Consider the following 18806-nt stretch of genomic DNA (forward strand, 5'->3'; position numbering starts at 1 on the left):
TCAAGGAAAACGGTGCAATTCTCGGCCAGCCAAAGCCATTTCCGATCCATATTTCCTGGCGTTACGTGACCATAAAACACACACACACACACACACACACACACACACACACAAAGGTGGTAAATGGAACTTGTGGTCATGAAATATATCGAAATTTCGGGTCACCACAGTATACACACAAAAAAAAAAAAAAAAAAAATGACAAGCGAACGACTGAGTGGAGTATGGGAAGGATAATAAACTCCAACCCTTTGACTGTTAATGGGAATGTGACTCTTGTTTTCAAAGGTGATCTTAATGAGAGAATAAAACTGAAGGCATGGACAATTTAGGACTCTTCCATAACACTTTGCCTTCAGTGTTACCTGTCGAAAAGTTACTCTTAACTTTCACTACAATGTTTCATTAGGGGAGAGAAAAGTAAAGGCATTGAAAAACTTGCACTACCTTATAACACTCTTTACTGCCAATGTTCCCTTTCGAAATTTACCTCTTAACTTCAACCAAATTGTTTGATTAAGATTGGCATTAAAGCGACAAACCGAAAGAAAAAAATCTTGAATCACCCCATAACCCCTTATTCTTGAGAGTGATGTCTTTAGAAATATGACGCAAACTTACAACACTACCCTTTATATATACCGAGAAGCGAAAACATCGAGACAGAGACCAACTGAAATGTCTAACGATTAATTGATTGACGTCATGGCACTGGAGCAAATGGTGTCATACAGCGCCCTGGAAAAGATTAAAAGACGAAATGAACGGAAAAAATAACAGAGGATGAAGAGTATGCCCCAAAAAACCTGTGTCATTATTATATTTCTACGTGAATTTCACGTAGATGTGTCGACACGAATCGACGTGGAAAGAACGTCGAAATGCGTGAAAAAGTCCCTTGAATTCCACTTGTGGAGCACTTTACTTTATTCTCCCCATATATATATATATATATATATATATATATATATATATATATATATATATATATATATATATATATATATATATATATATATATATATATATATATATATATATATATATATATATATATATATATATATATATATATATATATATATATATATATATATATATATATATATATATATATATATATATATATATATATATATATATATATATATATATATATATATATATATATATATATATATAAAATTGTCATGAAATAAAAAGTCGATACTTGAAATGAGAAATTTATTTTAGCAAAAAAGTACCATTCAGGAGATGAAGACTACATGGGAAGGAGAATGATGGACATGGAGTTGCAGGGCAGGCACCGGTGAGGGAGACCCTGCTGCGCTGGCAGGACGAAGTGAAGGGGCATCAGGAGAGGCAGCTGGAGGAGGAGATGGTGGTGGACCGGAAATGTCAACAGAGGAAGAAGAAGACTGCAGCCATGGCATCTTCTCAGAGGAATTTGATGACTCTTCTACAAAATGCTCACGTCTCTTTTGCTCAGGTTCCTGCGGGAAGAAGCAGTTTACTCAGCACACGCGACACTGCAGCCACAAGATTTGTGAGATATATATATATATATATATATATATATATATATATATATATATATATATATATATATATATATATATATATATATTTATATATATATATATATATATATATATATATATATATATATATATATATATATATATATATATATATATATATATATATATATATATATATATATATATATATATATATATATATATATATATATATATATATATATATATATATATATATATATATATATATATATATATATATATATATATATATATTTATTGTATCATTACGACCAATGATAAATTCAATTGCTGTTATGTATTTTATTAATTTATGTCGAGTGGGTGGATGTATCGCTTCGCTGTCGTCTTTTGTTGTGGACGTGGCGGAGCGGAGGGGTGTATGTTGCGCTTTGCCATTGTCTTTTGTTGTGGATGTGGCGGAGTGGAGGCATGGTCAAGACTCAAGGGACAGGTGAACGGGCTGGCCAGTCCAGCAGATTGGCGTGTGGGGTGTGGAAGGATACTTGTGACGCTGGAGTGGATTGGAGGGCGTGTTGTGCATCTGTGCCGCTACTATTCGGGTTTGCTGGAAGGTATGTAGTGTGAATTCAGGGACTATGTGATAGTCCGCCATATTTATTTTGTTCCGCTCGTAGCCAAGGATTTGGTAGTGCGTATTTCCTGCTTGTGTGAGACGATATTGAAGACAAAGTGGTTTACGTATGATTTGTGATGATGATGGATTATGATTTGTATGTCACTGTAACCGTTTGTTGCAGCGGTAGATGGTTGGATACGTGATGGGGTGTTTATGCTGTGGGGACGCTGTGTATATTTACCTTGTTTGGGATCTTCTCTCCGGGACATCTGTGTCGTCAATACTGTGAGTCATTATTACTGACAGGTACTGGTTGGTTCATTATTATTGGTTGTTATCAGTACATACTTGTATTATTATTTGTAAATCCTGCTTTATCCAGCTACCTGTGATAGTATTGTTGGTCTATTAGCAGTCATTAACTGCTACTTCCTCTGATTCTTTATATTGAATGTGATGTGAATTAAGTGATAATTGAATGTGATATTCTAAGATTACTTTGAGGTAACATCCTACACATGGATTATTAAGGTTGTGAGCAAGGCTTGTTTTGGGAATTCGTGGTGAGTGTTACATATTGTTCACAGGTTGAATCTTTGCCCAATAAACGGACTGATGCAACAGCGCTTTTGATGCCCTGGAGAAACAATTCAACAGTAAGACATGGACGCGCTCAAGTTGGAGCGAGGGTGGCCAAGGGTCGCTTCACCAGGAAGTGCAACATACTACAAGAAAGGTTGGATGAAAAGGATGCGCCAGCTGTGCTGAAAGGATTGTTCACTGAGGTGGAAGATGCATTCAAGGTGCTTGAGGTAAAACATGAGAGTCTTTATTCTGAATTACTTGGAGGCAAGCAAGATCCCTCATCCTTAAGTGAGGCAGAGGACTATATCTTGGGTTGTGAAAGAAAAAACCACATTATACTCAAAGGTTACTAAAGCGTGTGCAGATGAGAAGGACAAATTTGAGACTGCTATAAAAGTTAAACGACTAGATCCACCCCTGTTTTCTGGTGATATAAGGAATTACGGCACTTTCAAAAAAGACTATATGAGATTAATCGTCCCGGCGTATGGGAGGGACTCTTACGCTTTAAAGAAATGCCTTTCAGGTGAGGCGTTGAAATGTGTGGAAGGTGTAGAGGATGACTTTGAAGAAATGTTCCTTCGCCTTGATGACAAATATGGTAACTCTTGTAAATTAACGGAATGTATTGTGAGTGAGCTAAAGGGCTTGAAACCTGTGCAAGATGGGGACTCGAAACGATTAGTCCACTTGGCGAAGGTAGTGGAACGTGCTTGGTTGGACATGAAGAAAATAGGATTGAGTCTGAAATGAAAACTACATCTATGGTTACGTTGGTCGAACGCCTGCTTCCTAACACTTTGAAACGGGCTTGGGTACTAAAAGCCCAATCTGTTGCTAACCATAATGATTTATTTGAAAGTCTTTTGGCATTCTTACTTGCTGAAAGGAAGGTATGTGAGTATCTGGAGTGTGATTTGCGAAGTGTTCCCACAAAATTGGCCACTCATAATGTGATTTGTAGAGATTCAGAAAAGGAAGATGTTACTGATACACTACACGAGATAAAGGTAGTGCAAGATCAACAAAATGCTATGATTACTGAATGTCTTAACACTGTCTCAAAATTAGTGTCAGAGTTTTCTGTGGATTCTAAGAATCAAAACTGTAAGATGTGTTGGTACCATGGCTCACAAGGTCACACCTTTCATGATTGTTATGCTTTTCAAAATTTGAGTAATCCAGACAAATTTGCTTGCCTCAAGAATAATAGAGTCTGTTTTAGGTGTGCAACCCCTGGTCACTTGGCAAGGTACTGTAAGTTTGCAAGCACTACTTGTGATGTGATTGTCAATGGTCGGAAGTGTGGGATGGATCATCATAAAGCCTTGCATTACGTTCTTTCTCGTACACCTGACTCTGCTAAAAAGACCAGTTCTACTACTGTGACTAGTAATTTAGCGTCTAGGGATGGTTATCTACTGATGGTAAGCCGTTTGGAGTGTAAAGGGAGTCCCGTCAATGTCCTGTGGGATAGCGGTAGCAATGTATCCTTAATAACACACTGTCGGGCAAAAGAGTTAGGCCTCAAGGGAAAAGATATTAATATATCCATAACCAAAGTTGGCAACAGCTTGGAAACTGTCGCTAGCAAGGAGTATGTGGTCCCATTAGTCGACATGAATGGAGATGAATGGGAGATCAGTGCCTGTGGCATAGACGAAATTACCGCCCCAGTCGATGAAGTCGACGTGAGTGTTGTGTCCAGACTTTTCCCTAGTTTGAATGGCTACCCTGTAATAAGACCTCATGGTAGGATAAATTTATTGATAGGAATTGACTATTGTCACCTTATGCCTCAAGTGTTGGAGACGAAGGGTAACCTACAACTTATGCAAAACCAATTCGGTTATGTTTTGAGAGGTTCTCATCCACTTTTGATTTCCCATAGATCTCAGCCAAGTGTTAGTGTCAGGATTAACCATGTTAACATTGTGAATTTTGATGAAATTTCCTCTTTACCCAAGAAAACTATTAAGGAAGATTTAGATAGTTATTTCAACATTGAAAATCTTGGTGTATCCTGTTACCCAAAATGTTCGGGGTGTAAATGTGGAAACTGTACGCCTGGTCAAAATAACTATAGTCTAAAGGATGAAAGGGAGTTGGCTTTAATTACTAAGGGGTTAGTGTTTGATTCGGCAGACTGTAGGTGGGTTGTCAGCTATCCCTGGATAAAAGATCCCCGTCTTTTGCCCAACAATGTATCCCTTGCTTTTGCAAGACTGATTGCCACAGAAAAGAGGCTCAATAAACTAGGACCAGATTACTGCAAGGCTTACCAGAGTCAAATTGATGATATGATTGCTAGGAAAGTCGCAAGGAAATTGACTGAGGATGAGATTTACAGATACGATGGACCAGTATTTTATATTCCTCACACTGAAGTGCTAAAGCCAGACTCAAGTTCTACTCCACTTAGGATAGTTTTCAATTCTTCCGCCAAGTACATGAACTTCTCCTTAAATGAAATGTGGGCAAAGGGCCCAGATGTTTTGAATTCTCTCCTAGGAGTTCTGTTGAGATTCAGAGAAGAGGAGGTGGCGTTCGCCGGAGATTTGGCCAAAATGTACAATACCATCCATATGTCCTTATTTGATCAGCATTGCCATCGCTTTTTGTGGCGAGACTTGAAGGTCCATAACAAACCAGATCATTATGTTTTAACTTGTGTCCCTTTCGGCGATAAGCCTAGTGGTACCATTGCCATGCTTGCTTTAAGATTAACTGCGGAAATAATTCAAGACCAGTACCCTGTTGCAGTCAATGCCATAGTGAAGAACAGCTATGTGGATGACATACTAGGAAATTGTGACAATTATGAGGGAGCAAACAATTTACTGAGAGAGATTGAATTTGTTTTAGGCCAAGGAGGATTTAAGGTGAAACATTGGATTCTGTCAGGTGCTCATAACCCTAGCAAACTGGATCTAGCAGAAACTCAAAAAGAAAAAGTCTTGGGTGTTGTGTGGGAACCCAACAGAGACGTATTTGTGTTTAGTGTGAAAATAAATTTTTCTCCCAAACATCGCAAGACACATACGGGCCCAGATCTTAAACCGGATAACCTTACCGGTGAGACACCCCAGTATTTGACCAAGAGAATGCTTTTAAGTCAGATTGCAACCCAATTTGACCCCTTGGGACTTGTCTGCCCTGTAACTTTAAAGGCAAAATTGATGTTGAGGCGTCTTGTCTGTCCAGAGGGTGATGAAGATGCAAAATACGGTTGGGATGATGCAGTGTTGCCACAGATTAGAAGTGAATGGCTGGATTATTTCCAGATGATGTTTGAGTTAGAAACTCTATGGTTTCCCAGATGTGTTAGGGAAGCTGACCACGTTGGTAACCCTACATTGGTCATATTTTCAGACGGGTCTACTATAGCATATGGAGCTTGTGCTTACGTTAGATGGGAATATCGTACAGGAATGTTTAGCTCTAGACTTTTGATGGCTAAGTCTAAACTTGCCCCGCTCAAGCAGTTATCAGTCCCTCGAATTGAACTTTGTGGAGCCCTACTTGCAGCTCGGATGAGAGAGACCATCACAAAGGAACTTAACTATAACTTTGAATCTGTAATACATATTGTTGACTCTGCTATTGTCCGGGCTCAGATTCAGAAGGAGAGTTTCGGGTTTGGTACTTTTACAGCTACGAAAATTGCCGAGATTCAAAGTAAAACTAATCCCGAGGAATGGTGGTGGATACCTAGGAAAGACAATCCGGCGGACATGACCACCAAACCTGCTAAACCTGTTGATCTTGCTGAAGGATCCATTTGGCAAATGGGGCCCGCCTTCCTGTCTCTCCCTATCAGCATGTGGCCTATAAGGAAAGACCCTGTCTCGGAATTACCTGATAAAGTGGGCATCTTCATTTCTCACGCTGATGCTGATGTTACTACCACAGGTCTTTGCAAATTGTTTGATATTTCTCGGTTCAATAGCCATGAGAAACTGATAAGGGTTACCAGTCGTGTCATACGGGCGATCAGATCCCGATCTCTTAGAGAATCACTTTTAACTCCAACTGTAGAAGATCTTGCGATCGCTGAAATGTTGTGGGTGAAGGAAGTTCAATCTGAACTTGATCCTGATTGGGAAACTAAGTACCGTAGGTTAGGGCCTACCAGAAATGAAGCTGGGGTGATTGTTGTCGGTCAGCGTATCCCTAAATGGTTAAAGAATAACTATGATCAGGACGGATTTATTTTGCTTTCTCCTGATCATGACTTTACTAAGTTGTATGTGGAATCTATGCATCGTCTGGACCATGCTGGCATTGAAGTAACTTTAGCCAAGATTCAATCCAAGTTTTGGGTACCAAAGGTCCGGAACATGATCAAATCTGTGAGGTACAAATGCATCACCTGTCGCAAACTGAGGAAAGAAATAGTTGGTCAACTTATGGGACAGCTGCCAGAAGAACGCCTCAAACCATCTCCTCCGTTTACCTACACTGCCCTAGATTTGTACGGCCCCCTTTTAGTTAAAGATATGGTCAAGGGTCGCTCAAGAGGTAAAGCTTACGGTGTAATCTTCAACTGTTTGGCCACTCGTGCTGTTCATCTGGATCTAATTGAAGGGTATAGCACTAGGGATTTCCTTGATGGACTTAGAAGATTCGTATCTATCCGAGGATGTCCGCGTGAAATTTATTCAGATGCTGGTACTCAACTGACTGCCGCCAGTAAAGGATTGATAGATCTGTCCAGGTTAAGTTCTGATGACATACAAGATTTTGCTTGCAATAAAGGGGGAGAGGTTAAATGGGTTTTCAATGCATCAGCAGACGCACCATGGCAAAACGGTGCTAGTGAAAGTCTAATCAAATCCCTTAAGAGAAGTCTGACTGTGGCTATCGGTGATAATGTATTAACCTTCAGTAAATTACAGACAACCCTTTTTGAGATTTCAAATATACTAAATGAAAGACCTATAGGTATAAAGCCAGGATGTGATCCAGAACTTGGAAAATACCTTTGCCCTAACGACCTCCTCCTTGGACGTACCTCTAACAAAGCTCCAAAGGGTGTCTTTGAGCACTTTCCTAGTCATGAATCTCGATTGCAGTTCCACCAGCGCATTGTAGATTCATTTTGGAAAAAATGGACTAGGGATTTTTTTCCCACTCTTCTGATTCGTCAAAAGTGGCACATTGAGCGCCGTAATTTACAGATCGGTGATATTGTGTTGTTTCAGGACAGCAATATTGTACGGGGGACGTGGAAGTTTGCTGAGGTTGCAGTAGCAAATGAAAGCAAAGATGGTAAGGTACGAAATGTTACTCTTAGGTATAAACCCCAGAGAGGTGGTGTTAGGTATAAGGGTGAAAAGATATACTTGTAAAGAGATCTGCTCATCGTATCGTGGTAATTTTGCCCATTGAGGAACGTACTTGAGTTTATACTGAATGTTACCCTTTTTTATGCATTACTGTGTATCTCGCTGGTTTCATTGTATGTATTCGTATTTGTTTGTACATTTTTTTGTTTGTTTTGCAATGTCATATGTAACATAACTCCGTGTGGGAGTGTATCATTACGACCAATGATAAATTCAATTGCTGTTATGTATTTTATTAATTTATGTCGAGTGGGTGGATGTATCGCTTCGCTGTCGTCTTTTGTTGTGGACGTGGCGGAGCGGAGGGGTGTATGTTGCGCTTTGCCATTGTCTTTTGTTGTGGATGTGGCGGAGTGGAGGCATGGTCAAGACTCAAGGGACAGGTGAACGGGCTGGCCAGTCCAGCAGATTGGCGTGTGGGGTGTGGAAGGATACTTGTGACGCTGGAGTGGATTGGAGGGCGTGTTGTGCATCTGTGCCGCTACTATTCGGGTTTGCTGGAAGGTATGTAGTGTGAATTCAGGGACTATGTGATAGTCCGCCATATTTATTTTGTTCCGCTCGTAGCCAAGGATTTGGTAGTGCGTATTTCCTGCTTGTGTGAGACGATATTGAAGACAAAGTGGTTTACGTATGATTTGTGATGATGATGGATTATGATTTGTATGTCACTGTAACCGTTTGTTGCAGCGGTAGATGGTTGGATACGTGATGGGGTGTTTATGCTGTGGGGACGCTGTGTATATTTACCTTGTTTGGGATCTTCTCTCCGGGACATCTGTGTCGTCAATACTGTGAGTCATTATTACTGACAGGTACTGGTTGGTTCATTATTATTGGTTGTTATCAGTACATACTTGTATTATTATTTGTAAATCCTGCTTTATCCAGCTACCTGTGATAGTATTGTTGGTCTATTAGCAGTCATTAACTGCTACTTCCTCTGATTCTTTATATTGAATGTGATGTGAATTAAGTGATAATTGAATGTGATATTCTAAGATTACTTTGAGGTAACATCCTACACATGGATTATTAAGGTTGTGAGCAAGGCTTGTTTTGGGAATTCGTGGTGAGTGTTACATATTGTTCACAGGTTGAATCTTTGCCCAATAAACGGACTGATGCAACAGCGCTTTTGATGCCCTGGAGAAACAATATATATATATATATATATATATATATATATATATATATATATATATATATATATATATATATATATATATATATATATATATATATATATATATATATATATATATATATATATATATATATATATATATATATATATATATATATATATATATATATATATATATATATATATATATATATACATATATATATATATATATATATATATATATATATATATATATATATATATATATATATATATATATATATATATATATATATATATATATATATATATATATATATATATATATATATATATATATATATATATATATATACATATATATATACATATATATATATATATATATATATATATATATATATATATATATATATATATATATATATATATATATATATATATATATATATATATATATATATATATATATATATATATATATATATATATATATATATATATATATATATATATATATATATATATATATATATATATATATATATATATATATATATATATATATATATATATATATATATATATATATATATATATATATATATATATATATATATATATATATATATATATATATATATATATATATATATATATATATATATATATATATATATATATATATATATATATATATATATATATATATATATATATATATATATATATATATATATATATATATATATATATATATATATATATATATATATATATATATATATATATATATATATATATATATATATATATATATATATATATATATATATATATATATATATATATATATATATATATATATATATATATATATATATATATATATATATATATATATATATATATATATATATATATATATATATATATATATATATATATATATATATATATATATATATATATATATATATATATATATATATATATATATATATATATATATATATATATATATATATATATATATATATATATATATATATATATATATATATATATATATATATATATATATATATATATATATATATATATATATATATATATATATATATATATATATATATATATATATATATATATATATATATATATATATATATATATATATATATATATATATATATATATATATATATATATATATATATATATATATATATATATATATATATATATATATATATATATATATATATATATATATATATATATATATATATATATATATATATATATATATATATATATATATATATATATATATATATATATATATATATATATATATATATATATATATATATATATATATATATATATATATATATATATATATATATATATATATATATATATATATATATATATATATATATATATATATATATATATATATATATATATATATATATATATATATATATATATATATATATATATATATATATATATATATATATATATATATATATAAGGAGCTGCGGTTGTGTGTGTGTGTGTTCACTAATTTTAAAAATAAAGACTTCTTACTAAGTTGAGAGGGAATAGCAAAACTGGAGAAATGAGGATCAGAACTCACCTTGTATTTTTGGCCACCTTTCCTCTTAGGAGCATGCTTCAGGGCCTCACTAATTTGATGCTCCACTGCAGAGGTTTTTGCTTCTTTGTAGGTTCTCATGCATGCTCCTTTGGGTAAAGAAACCAAAGCATATGAATGTCAGACAAATTTTTGTTTTAGTGTCAAGCATAGGACACACTATTTTCATAACATTACTACATATACTGCTTTGAGTCAGATGAAAACAAGCAATTCTGCACACTTACTGATGATAACTTTGCAGATGGGAAGATCACTAAATGGTAGCTTCCCTTTCTTTCCTTTGAGGCTGTAAAACGACCACACGGAATTAGTTCCAAGCTTTTAAAATCCTCCGGACAGCATCGCCAAGGCTGTGCCCTCCAAAAGATGACAAATACAGTGTCTGCAACAAATAATAGTAGGACCATAAATACAAGAAGATATGATTCTTCAAGACAAAAATAATCTTATATCAATATTCAAAATATCATGAAACTTTCTCATATTCAAATTTATACATTTTTATTTTACCAAATTCCTTTTGAAAGATTGATCAGCCAATTTAGAGTTTAGGTCATCCAGTTCCTCCAAGCTGCTTACTGGAGCTGGCAGTACATCCTCCACATCATCCCTAGCCCACTGGAAGAAGACTGTAGGCAGCTTAACATCAGCCGCTGGTTTTCCTGGATTGTCTTGAAGTTTGCCATTACAGCGCTCTTGAACTCTGCATCAGGAAGAAAGATTTTCAGTCACAAAGTAATATTTCTAGAAGGTTGATTGTTACTGTCACTGGCAGACTATGAAAAAAAATGCAAGTTTTAATTTTTAAATACACTTAATACGTAAACAATGAAGGCATGCTCTACCTGCAAACTCTGTCTGTGAAACAGGTACAAGTTCTGTTGCACCTCGGTCTGATGAAGCTGTCAGAAATTTAATGTGTATAAGCACCTTGTGTGTGTGTGTGTGTGTGTGTGTGTGTGTGTGTGTGTGTGTGTGTGTGTGTGTGTGTGTGTGTAATTTCATATATCAGCATTGCAGTTTAGGTCTACCCTGAGATGAGGTGAATGAAAATAAATCACTTTGTATAATCATAAGGATATGGATTTCGTTTACATATCATACAAATTAAAATTACCTGATGTGTATTTTTTTTTCAAATCTTGTGCGTTAACATGTATTATTTCTGAGGACCGTGATGAGGATCTGGTTTTGAAGGATGCATCAGACCATTCTGTAGGGAAAATGGTAATAAAAATAATAGTGGAACTTATATAACTACTATGGTGAAAGTTTCCCCAAAGACAGAAATTTGTAAATACAAGCTTTGTTGTCATACATACCTGGGGAGGAAAATCTTTCATGAACAACTGAGTTTTTGGTATGATGCGAGCTTGTTTTGGAAAGTCCAACTGAAAGGTAATTGGGTACAAATTCACTGTATGTTGTGGTTCTTAACTCATGGAATTGTGAACATATTCGCACACATACTGGCAAAAGTTTCGTGCAATATAGAAAAAAAACATGCTTACCATTTAGGTGAGGAGATTGTGGCAGAACAGCTACAGATGGAGTGTGGGAGAACTCAGGATTATCGCCTTCATCTGTATAAGTTTACGAGCATACTAGTCATTTTGAGTTTGTCTTGTTGTCATAATGAATTAATTAAGGACACATATATGAACAAACCATTCTGTTCAATTGCCAGCATAAGCTATTACAAACCAAAGAATATAATAACGTATAAGAAAAATCTTACCATCAGCTTCATCTGAGAAGTCATATCTAGCAGGCTTTTTGGTAACTCTGCTTTTTGGACCTTCAGGTTCTGTTTCAACATTTGACGTAACCTCTGCTCTCCTGGACAGTTCCTGGGCCTTGCTGTAGGTTTCTGTGGCGCAAAAAATTTACGTATGTAGTTTAAATTTTCATACATGGCATTACAAGCATAAAATTATTCAGATGTTAATAATAATTTACACCTGTCATACCTGCAGATGAAAAAATCCTTATCTCGTATGAATTCCATTTTTCTTTATCTGGGATTTCTTCCTTTTTCACCTTGGCTGCAGCACCTGCCCTTGGAGGCCAGTAACAAAACAGACCCTGAAATTAAAAGATTAGCACACTGTTAATATCAACGATGCATATACAAAACCAAGATTTATATTTCAAGTACTTATATCTTAACTGTCAGAGAGTATTTGTATAACGAGCAAGATCATCTGTCTGTTACTCCTTAAACCCGTTAGCATGCACCATCAACATCTTTAAAGGAAACTCACTTTTCTTTATGCATTATCCATGACTTGGGAACAACTTCAACTGCCTTTTCATCCAGAAACTCCACAACTACAAATGACATCTGTTAAAATATATTTAAAATTAATGATACATTTCCATGATCACAGGCAGCAAATTCTACACTGTAACCATTTAACATTCAAACTTTTCTACTTAAAAGTTTCCTCACCTGATAGTTTTCAGAATTCATGCAGTATTGCTAGGATTTTTGTGTGTCTTCCACTTCTACTATGTACCATAATTGCCTTTGTTTTTAGGTCGCTTTTTTTAATAAATTTCATATAACTTTTTGCTGTATTTATCTGATAAACTCCAATAATCTTGGAATCACATGGGTCATTAAATGCTGATTCTGTTCTGTTGTACACTCTGCACAGTATTTTCTGGTTTCCTTCATCATCTCTTTGGTGTGATAAGGCCACTGCTTCACAACAAGATGAATCATCCAAAATATATGTATTGTCAGGTTTGTTAGTGCAGATGATTTTCTTAAACTTTGCAGGTTTCATTTCACCTGGGTCATTCTCCAGTTCATGAATTCTTTTTACAACTTGTGATAAAGCATTTTTTCCTGATCTAACCATTTTCTTCAGTTTATACAGATAGTTCTCAAATGGAAATGCTGCACAGACATCCAAGCTTCCAAACCAACCAGCATCTTCTGCAAGGTGAAGCATGCTATGGACATTGTACACTAAGAACTCATTGCCATAGAGTTCCCGACCTCGTTTAACAAAATACACCAGTAGTTGGTGAGCATAGCCCTTATGCATCTGAATAAGTCTTGGTGACACAAGAATGCACAGAGCAACAGAAAGAGTCATAAAATGAGCATAAAGGTCACCTCTTAGGCTGCCTTTAAGAACAAGTTTGCCAGTATACAACAAAAACTGTCTGAATTCGGTTGCCTTCCATCTGTCAATTTCAGAAGGCTTCTAGGTTTTCGTGCAAAGTTGCTGGGGACAAACTGTTGCATTTCTAAGAGTTTCTTGTTGATTTCTTCAACATGCCTCTGCGTAATCCTAGTTTCTTTTTCCTTTTATCCATATCAGGAGTAAGCGCCTCATCACACCAAGGCAGGCTTGATGCATGTAATCTATTGGAAATGATTTTATTAGATCCACAGGAAGAGCTGTAAAAGGGGAAACCCCACAATGGTGCTCTTCTTGAATCTGGTCTCTAAATGACTCATTAGTGCGCAAGACAATATTATCAATTTCCTGATAGGTAAGCCTTCCATACCAAACTCCTTTTTGTGTACACTTATCGCATCCATAGTAACCTGAATATTGTTTAGTGGCTTTAACCATTGCTCTTGCAGGGGCATCACAAACGATGCTTTTCAGTGTTACATGTATTTTAAACTCCTCATACTGAATGCCATGCTGCAGTATGTCATTCAGCTCTCTGATCGTGTCATTCAAGAAATCTAAATTGCATGGCTTTGACGATCCACACGTTAAAGCGACAGGAAAGACAGTTACTGGCTGAATCATGATAGCACACAGCACTGGCCACATGCATGTGTTTGAGCTTTTAAATAGTGGAAGGCCATCAATATTGAGGGACACTTCCAGATTTTGTGTATTTTGTTTTGTTTGTCGAGGATATTTTTCAAAATTTTTTAGTAATGATTCTTTGAGTCCCAAATAAATGTAGCTCATTCCAGATTTGTCTTCAATCTTCACATTTCTTTCAGTTTTCAATAAGGTGCGAGCAGATAAGGGTAGAGAATTATGGCCATTTGATCTTAATAGCTTTAGCAAATCATCAGCAGCATTGTGTTTTATTTGGTGTTTATTTATCCAAGATATTAGGTCACTTGAAATATTTCTTCCTTCATCTGATGACAATGAATCAGATGAATAAAAGGATTTTCTTCAATCAAACACCATGTTTCATCACCATCCTCACTACTTTCTGTACTATGTGGTGCTACATCTTCCACAGACAAGTCCTTCGCATTTTCTGAAGAGTGAATTATATCTGCACATAAATCAACAGAATCGTTACTGTCACTGCTACGGTCTTTTGTTGAACATGTTGCAATTTTTTTTGCAAATCTTTTTCTAGCTATCCAACTTCTCTGATATTGCTTTCGTTTTTCCTTTCGATCCATTTAAAACCTGGAAATCAAAGAAATGCACTAGTTTCATACTACAGATATTAGTTACACTGAAAAAAGTTGGGTGAGATAAAACAAATATCTTTTATGACTTAAAAACATTAATGACGGAAGACGCATTGATTGCTGTACAGATTTAGGGTCAGCTAGTGGCCGAAGAATCTTTTGGATATCGATAAAATTCATTGGGGTGTCATTGAAGTATCTTTGAACATCATTGGTGTTCATTGGGATAACACTGGGTTAACTGAAGGCAAAGTAAGTAAAAAAATTATAGATGTTAGTCTACATGTTAACTACTTTAATTGTAATGCCCATGCATGTGTGTGTGTGTGTGTGTGTGTGTGTGTGTGTGTGTGTGTGTGTGTGTGTGTGTGTGTGTGTTCATAGTGCTTAAATACAAAACATTACCTTAAAAAAACTCGTTTACTTGAAACCAGAATGGCAGGCAGGTACAGAAGCAAGGGCAAGTACAGCTACACCAAGGATTATGGCATTCACACCCTTGGGATATGTAGTTAATTATGGTGGAAATTGTATTCTGCAGCTCCAGAGAACAGCTGATGCGTAGAATGACGTATGTGCCATCAAATGATACACTAATGTTCATTGCAGGGATCCCACTGTTTGAAGCTGTTGTCTTTGTCATTCTGTCAGTGGAAAAAAAAGACTTACAAGTTCCTGGATTCTTACTTTATAATGCCATCCTCTTATTATAGATAAAGCTACTTACTGTCTGTCAGGCCTAAAAACCTCCAATATATAAAAATTACATAATTACACCTCAGCCGCGATGTTACCAGGCCACACACAGACTACGTGACAGCTATACACTTATATAATTCCAACCGCGCACTTAAAACACCAGAATATAAGTAAACTAAGTGAAAATGTGTAACACTAAATCACACATAAAACCACATGTGATTACACCAAAATTATGTTAGATAACAGCTAGCCAGACCACGTACGTGACGCCTCTACACACTTAAATGCTTACAAAACATGCACGCACTTAAAAAATCATTATGGCATTCACACCCTTGGGATATGTAGTTAATTATGGTGGAAATTGTATTCTGCAGCTCCAGAGAACGCTTTAAAAAGTATTACACTCCTCTAAATCACGCATGAAAACCAATTATACCACCAAAATTACGTCAGATTACAACCAGGCAACGTAAAGTACCATTATATAAGTAATCTAAGTTAAAAGGTTTAACACTCCTGTAAATCACACATACAAAACCACTACTACACCACCAAAACTACGTTAGATTACCTCATCAGCCATGGTATAAGTTTGCGCAAGGACAGACAAACAGGTACCAATCATGTACTAGAATATGGGGCTTGCGTTAAAATATATCCTACGCACGTTAATTTCACCTCTTATATGTAACTTGCACGTCTACTTAAGCCTTGGACACTCCAGACTAAGTTAGAATGGTGAATAATGACATGGAAAGTGTAAAAATTGTGATACACGGCGTGCATTGTTAACCCACGCTGTCCCTCGCCACTACATTTTTCATCACATTTCACCTTCAACACAATTTACAGGGATGATCTGCCGCTCTACCTAATCCCTGAGCACTTAATGTCATGTGTGTAGGTGTAACAAAGGTGGGGGAAAGGTGTAAATGACGTAAAAAAGATAAAAACTCACCACATTATCCGTGGCGGGTAAGCACATGCAGCAGGCGGCGGAGGAACGTGCGGGAGAGTTGCCGCTGATCGAACACTTTACAAACTATTAATGTTTATTTCGTCATATTTATATATATTACTGTTATTCTTAGTGTTTATCACGTTTTAAATTACACTGATTTGTTTTCCGGAATTGTATTTAACGTGGAAGATCTTATATACGGGGTTCTGTGCATGCTGCGTCAGCTGAAATTTAATCCCCGGCTGGCTGGCGGGAAGAGTGCCGAGGCAGCAAATTTTAGCGTAAACACCTCCGACGCTGCTTCGTCCTTCCTTCCTATATAGAGGAGGAAGCCATTATAACAGAAAGGAGAGTAATAATAATAATAATAATAATAATAATAATAATAATAATAATAATAATAGTAATAATACGCATGACAGGTTCTTCATATATAAATATCAATATATATATATATATATATATATATATATATATATATATATATATATATATATATATATATATATATATATATATATATATATATATATATATATATATATATATATATATATATATATATATATATATATATATATATATATATATATATATATATATATATATATATATATATATATATATATATATATATATATATATATATATATATATATATATATATATATATATATTATATATATATATATATATATTTTATATATATATATATATATATATATATATATATATATATATATATATATATATATATATATATATATATATATATATATATATATATATATATATATATATATATATATATATATATATATATATATATATATATATATATATATATATATATATATATATATATATATATATATATATATATATATATATATATATATATATATATATATATATATATATATATATATATATATATATATATATATATATATATATATATATATATATATATATATATATATATATATATATATATATATATATATATATATATATATATATATATATATATATATATATATATATATATATATATATATATATATATATATATATATATATATATATATATATATATATATATATATATATATATATATATATATATATATATATATATATATATATATAGAGAGAGAGAGAGAGAGAGAGAGAGAGAGAGAGAGAGAGAGAGAGAGAGAGATCACATGCTTAAGTCAATGTTGAAATGCAACGTTATATAAACGTTCCACAACCCCATAAGATCTTTCTTATTACAGCATATTTATTAAGATCCTGTATCATCATAATTATATTGCACAAAGTATTTTAACAATATACCTAAAACAAGAAACACCTTATAGTTTTGTTAGGAGGATGACTTCCTTTGATGATCTCATCCTTCATATCCTTCATTGTTACCTTTCAAAGCGCAAGTCGATGGTGAAACGTAACGTTATGGAAACATGATCGTTACGTTCAACGACCTCAAATTTTTTATTTCATTACAGTACATTTAGTTAGGTCATACATCACGAGAAAACAAAGTATTAACATTCAAAGCACAAAAAGTGCATTAAACTGTTTTAGGTGGATGGCCTTCGCAACGTGGATACTACGTGGCTCTTACGTGAAAAAAAAATTCACCTTATTTCATTACAGTATATTTAGTTAGGTCATACATCACGGGAAAACAAAATATTAACATTGAAAACACAAGACATGCCTTAAACTTTGTTAGGTGGATGGAATTCGTGACGTGGATACTACGTGGCCCTTACGTGAAATAAAAATTCACCTTATTTTCACCATTACGTCACGTGAAAATTACGTAGTGTGTTTGCTGGGTA

The 18806-nt window shown here is 33.9% G+C and overlaps 2 protein-coding genes across 7 annotated transcripts; one reads left to right on the forward strand and one right to left on the reverse strand.

Annotated features, from left to right (window-relative positions):
* Window positions 1-3477: 3477 nt before the first annotated feature.
* On the forward strand, window positions 3478-9150 carry LOC123503401. The gene is made up of 2 exons (XM_045253148.1): window positions 3478-8579; window positions 8766-9150. Exon 1 carries the CDS (start codon window positions 3492-3494, stop codon window positions 8076-8078), a length of 4587 nt encoding a protein of 1528 aa, XP_045109083.1. The 5' UTR covers window positions 3478-3491; the 3' UTR covers window positions 8079-8579; window positions 8766-9150.
* A 1703-nt stretch (window positions 9151-10853) lies between these two features.
* On the reverse strand, window positions 10854-17241 carry LOC123503404. Of its 6 annotated transcripts, XM_045253150.1 has the most exons (10): window positions 16954-17218; window positions 12847-12961; window positions 12615-12746; window positions 12388-12459; window positions 12199-12267; window positions 11994-12089; window positions 11722-11778; window positions 11387-11579; window positions 11101-11162; window positions 10854-10962 (listed from the first exon to the last, which is right to left on the reverse strand). In XM_045253150.1, the coding sequence occupies exons 1-8, from the start codon at window positions 16978-16980 to the stop codon at window positions 11452-11454; spliced, it is 696 nt and encodes a 231-aa protein (XP_045109085.1). In that variant the 5' UTR covers window positions 16981-17218; the 3' UTR covers window positions 10854-10962; window positions 11101-11162; window positions 11387-11451. The 6 variants fall into 6 exon arrangements, with proteins under 6 accessions (XP_045109085.1, XP_045109088.1, XP_045109087.1 ...); XM_045253153.1 differs by lacking the exon at window positions 12199-12267 and having other exon boundaries at window positions 10856-10962; window positions 16954-17235; XM_045253152.1 differs by lacking the exon at window positions 11722-11778 and having other exon boundaries at window positions 10856-10962; window positions 16954-17221.
* Between the last annotated feature and the right edge of the window lie 1565 nt (window positions 17242-18806).

This window comes from Portunus trituberculatus, chromosome 14 (assembly GCF_017591435.1).
Source record: "Portunus trituberculatus isolate SZX2019 chromosome 14, ASM1759143v1, whole genome shotgun sequence".
Lineage (NCBI taxonomy): Eukaryota > Metazoa > Arthropoda > Malacostraca > Decapoda > Portunidae > Portunus > Portunus trituberculatus.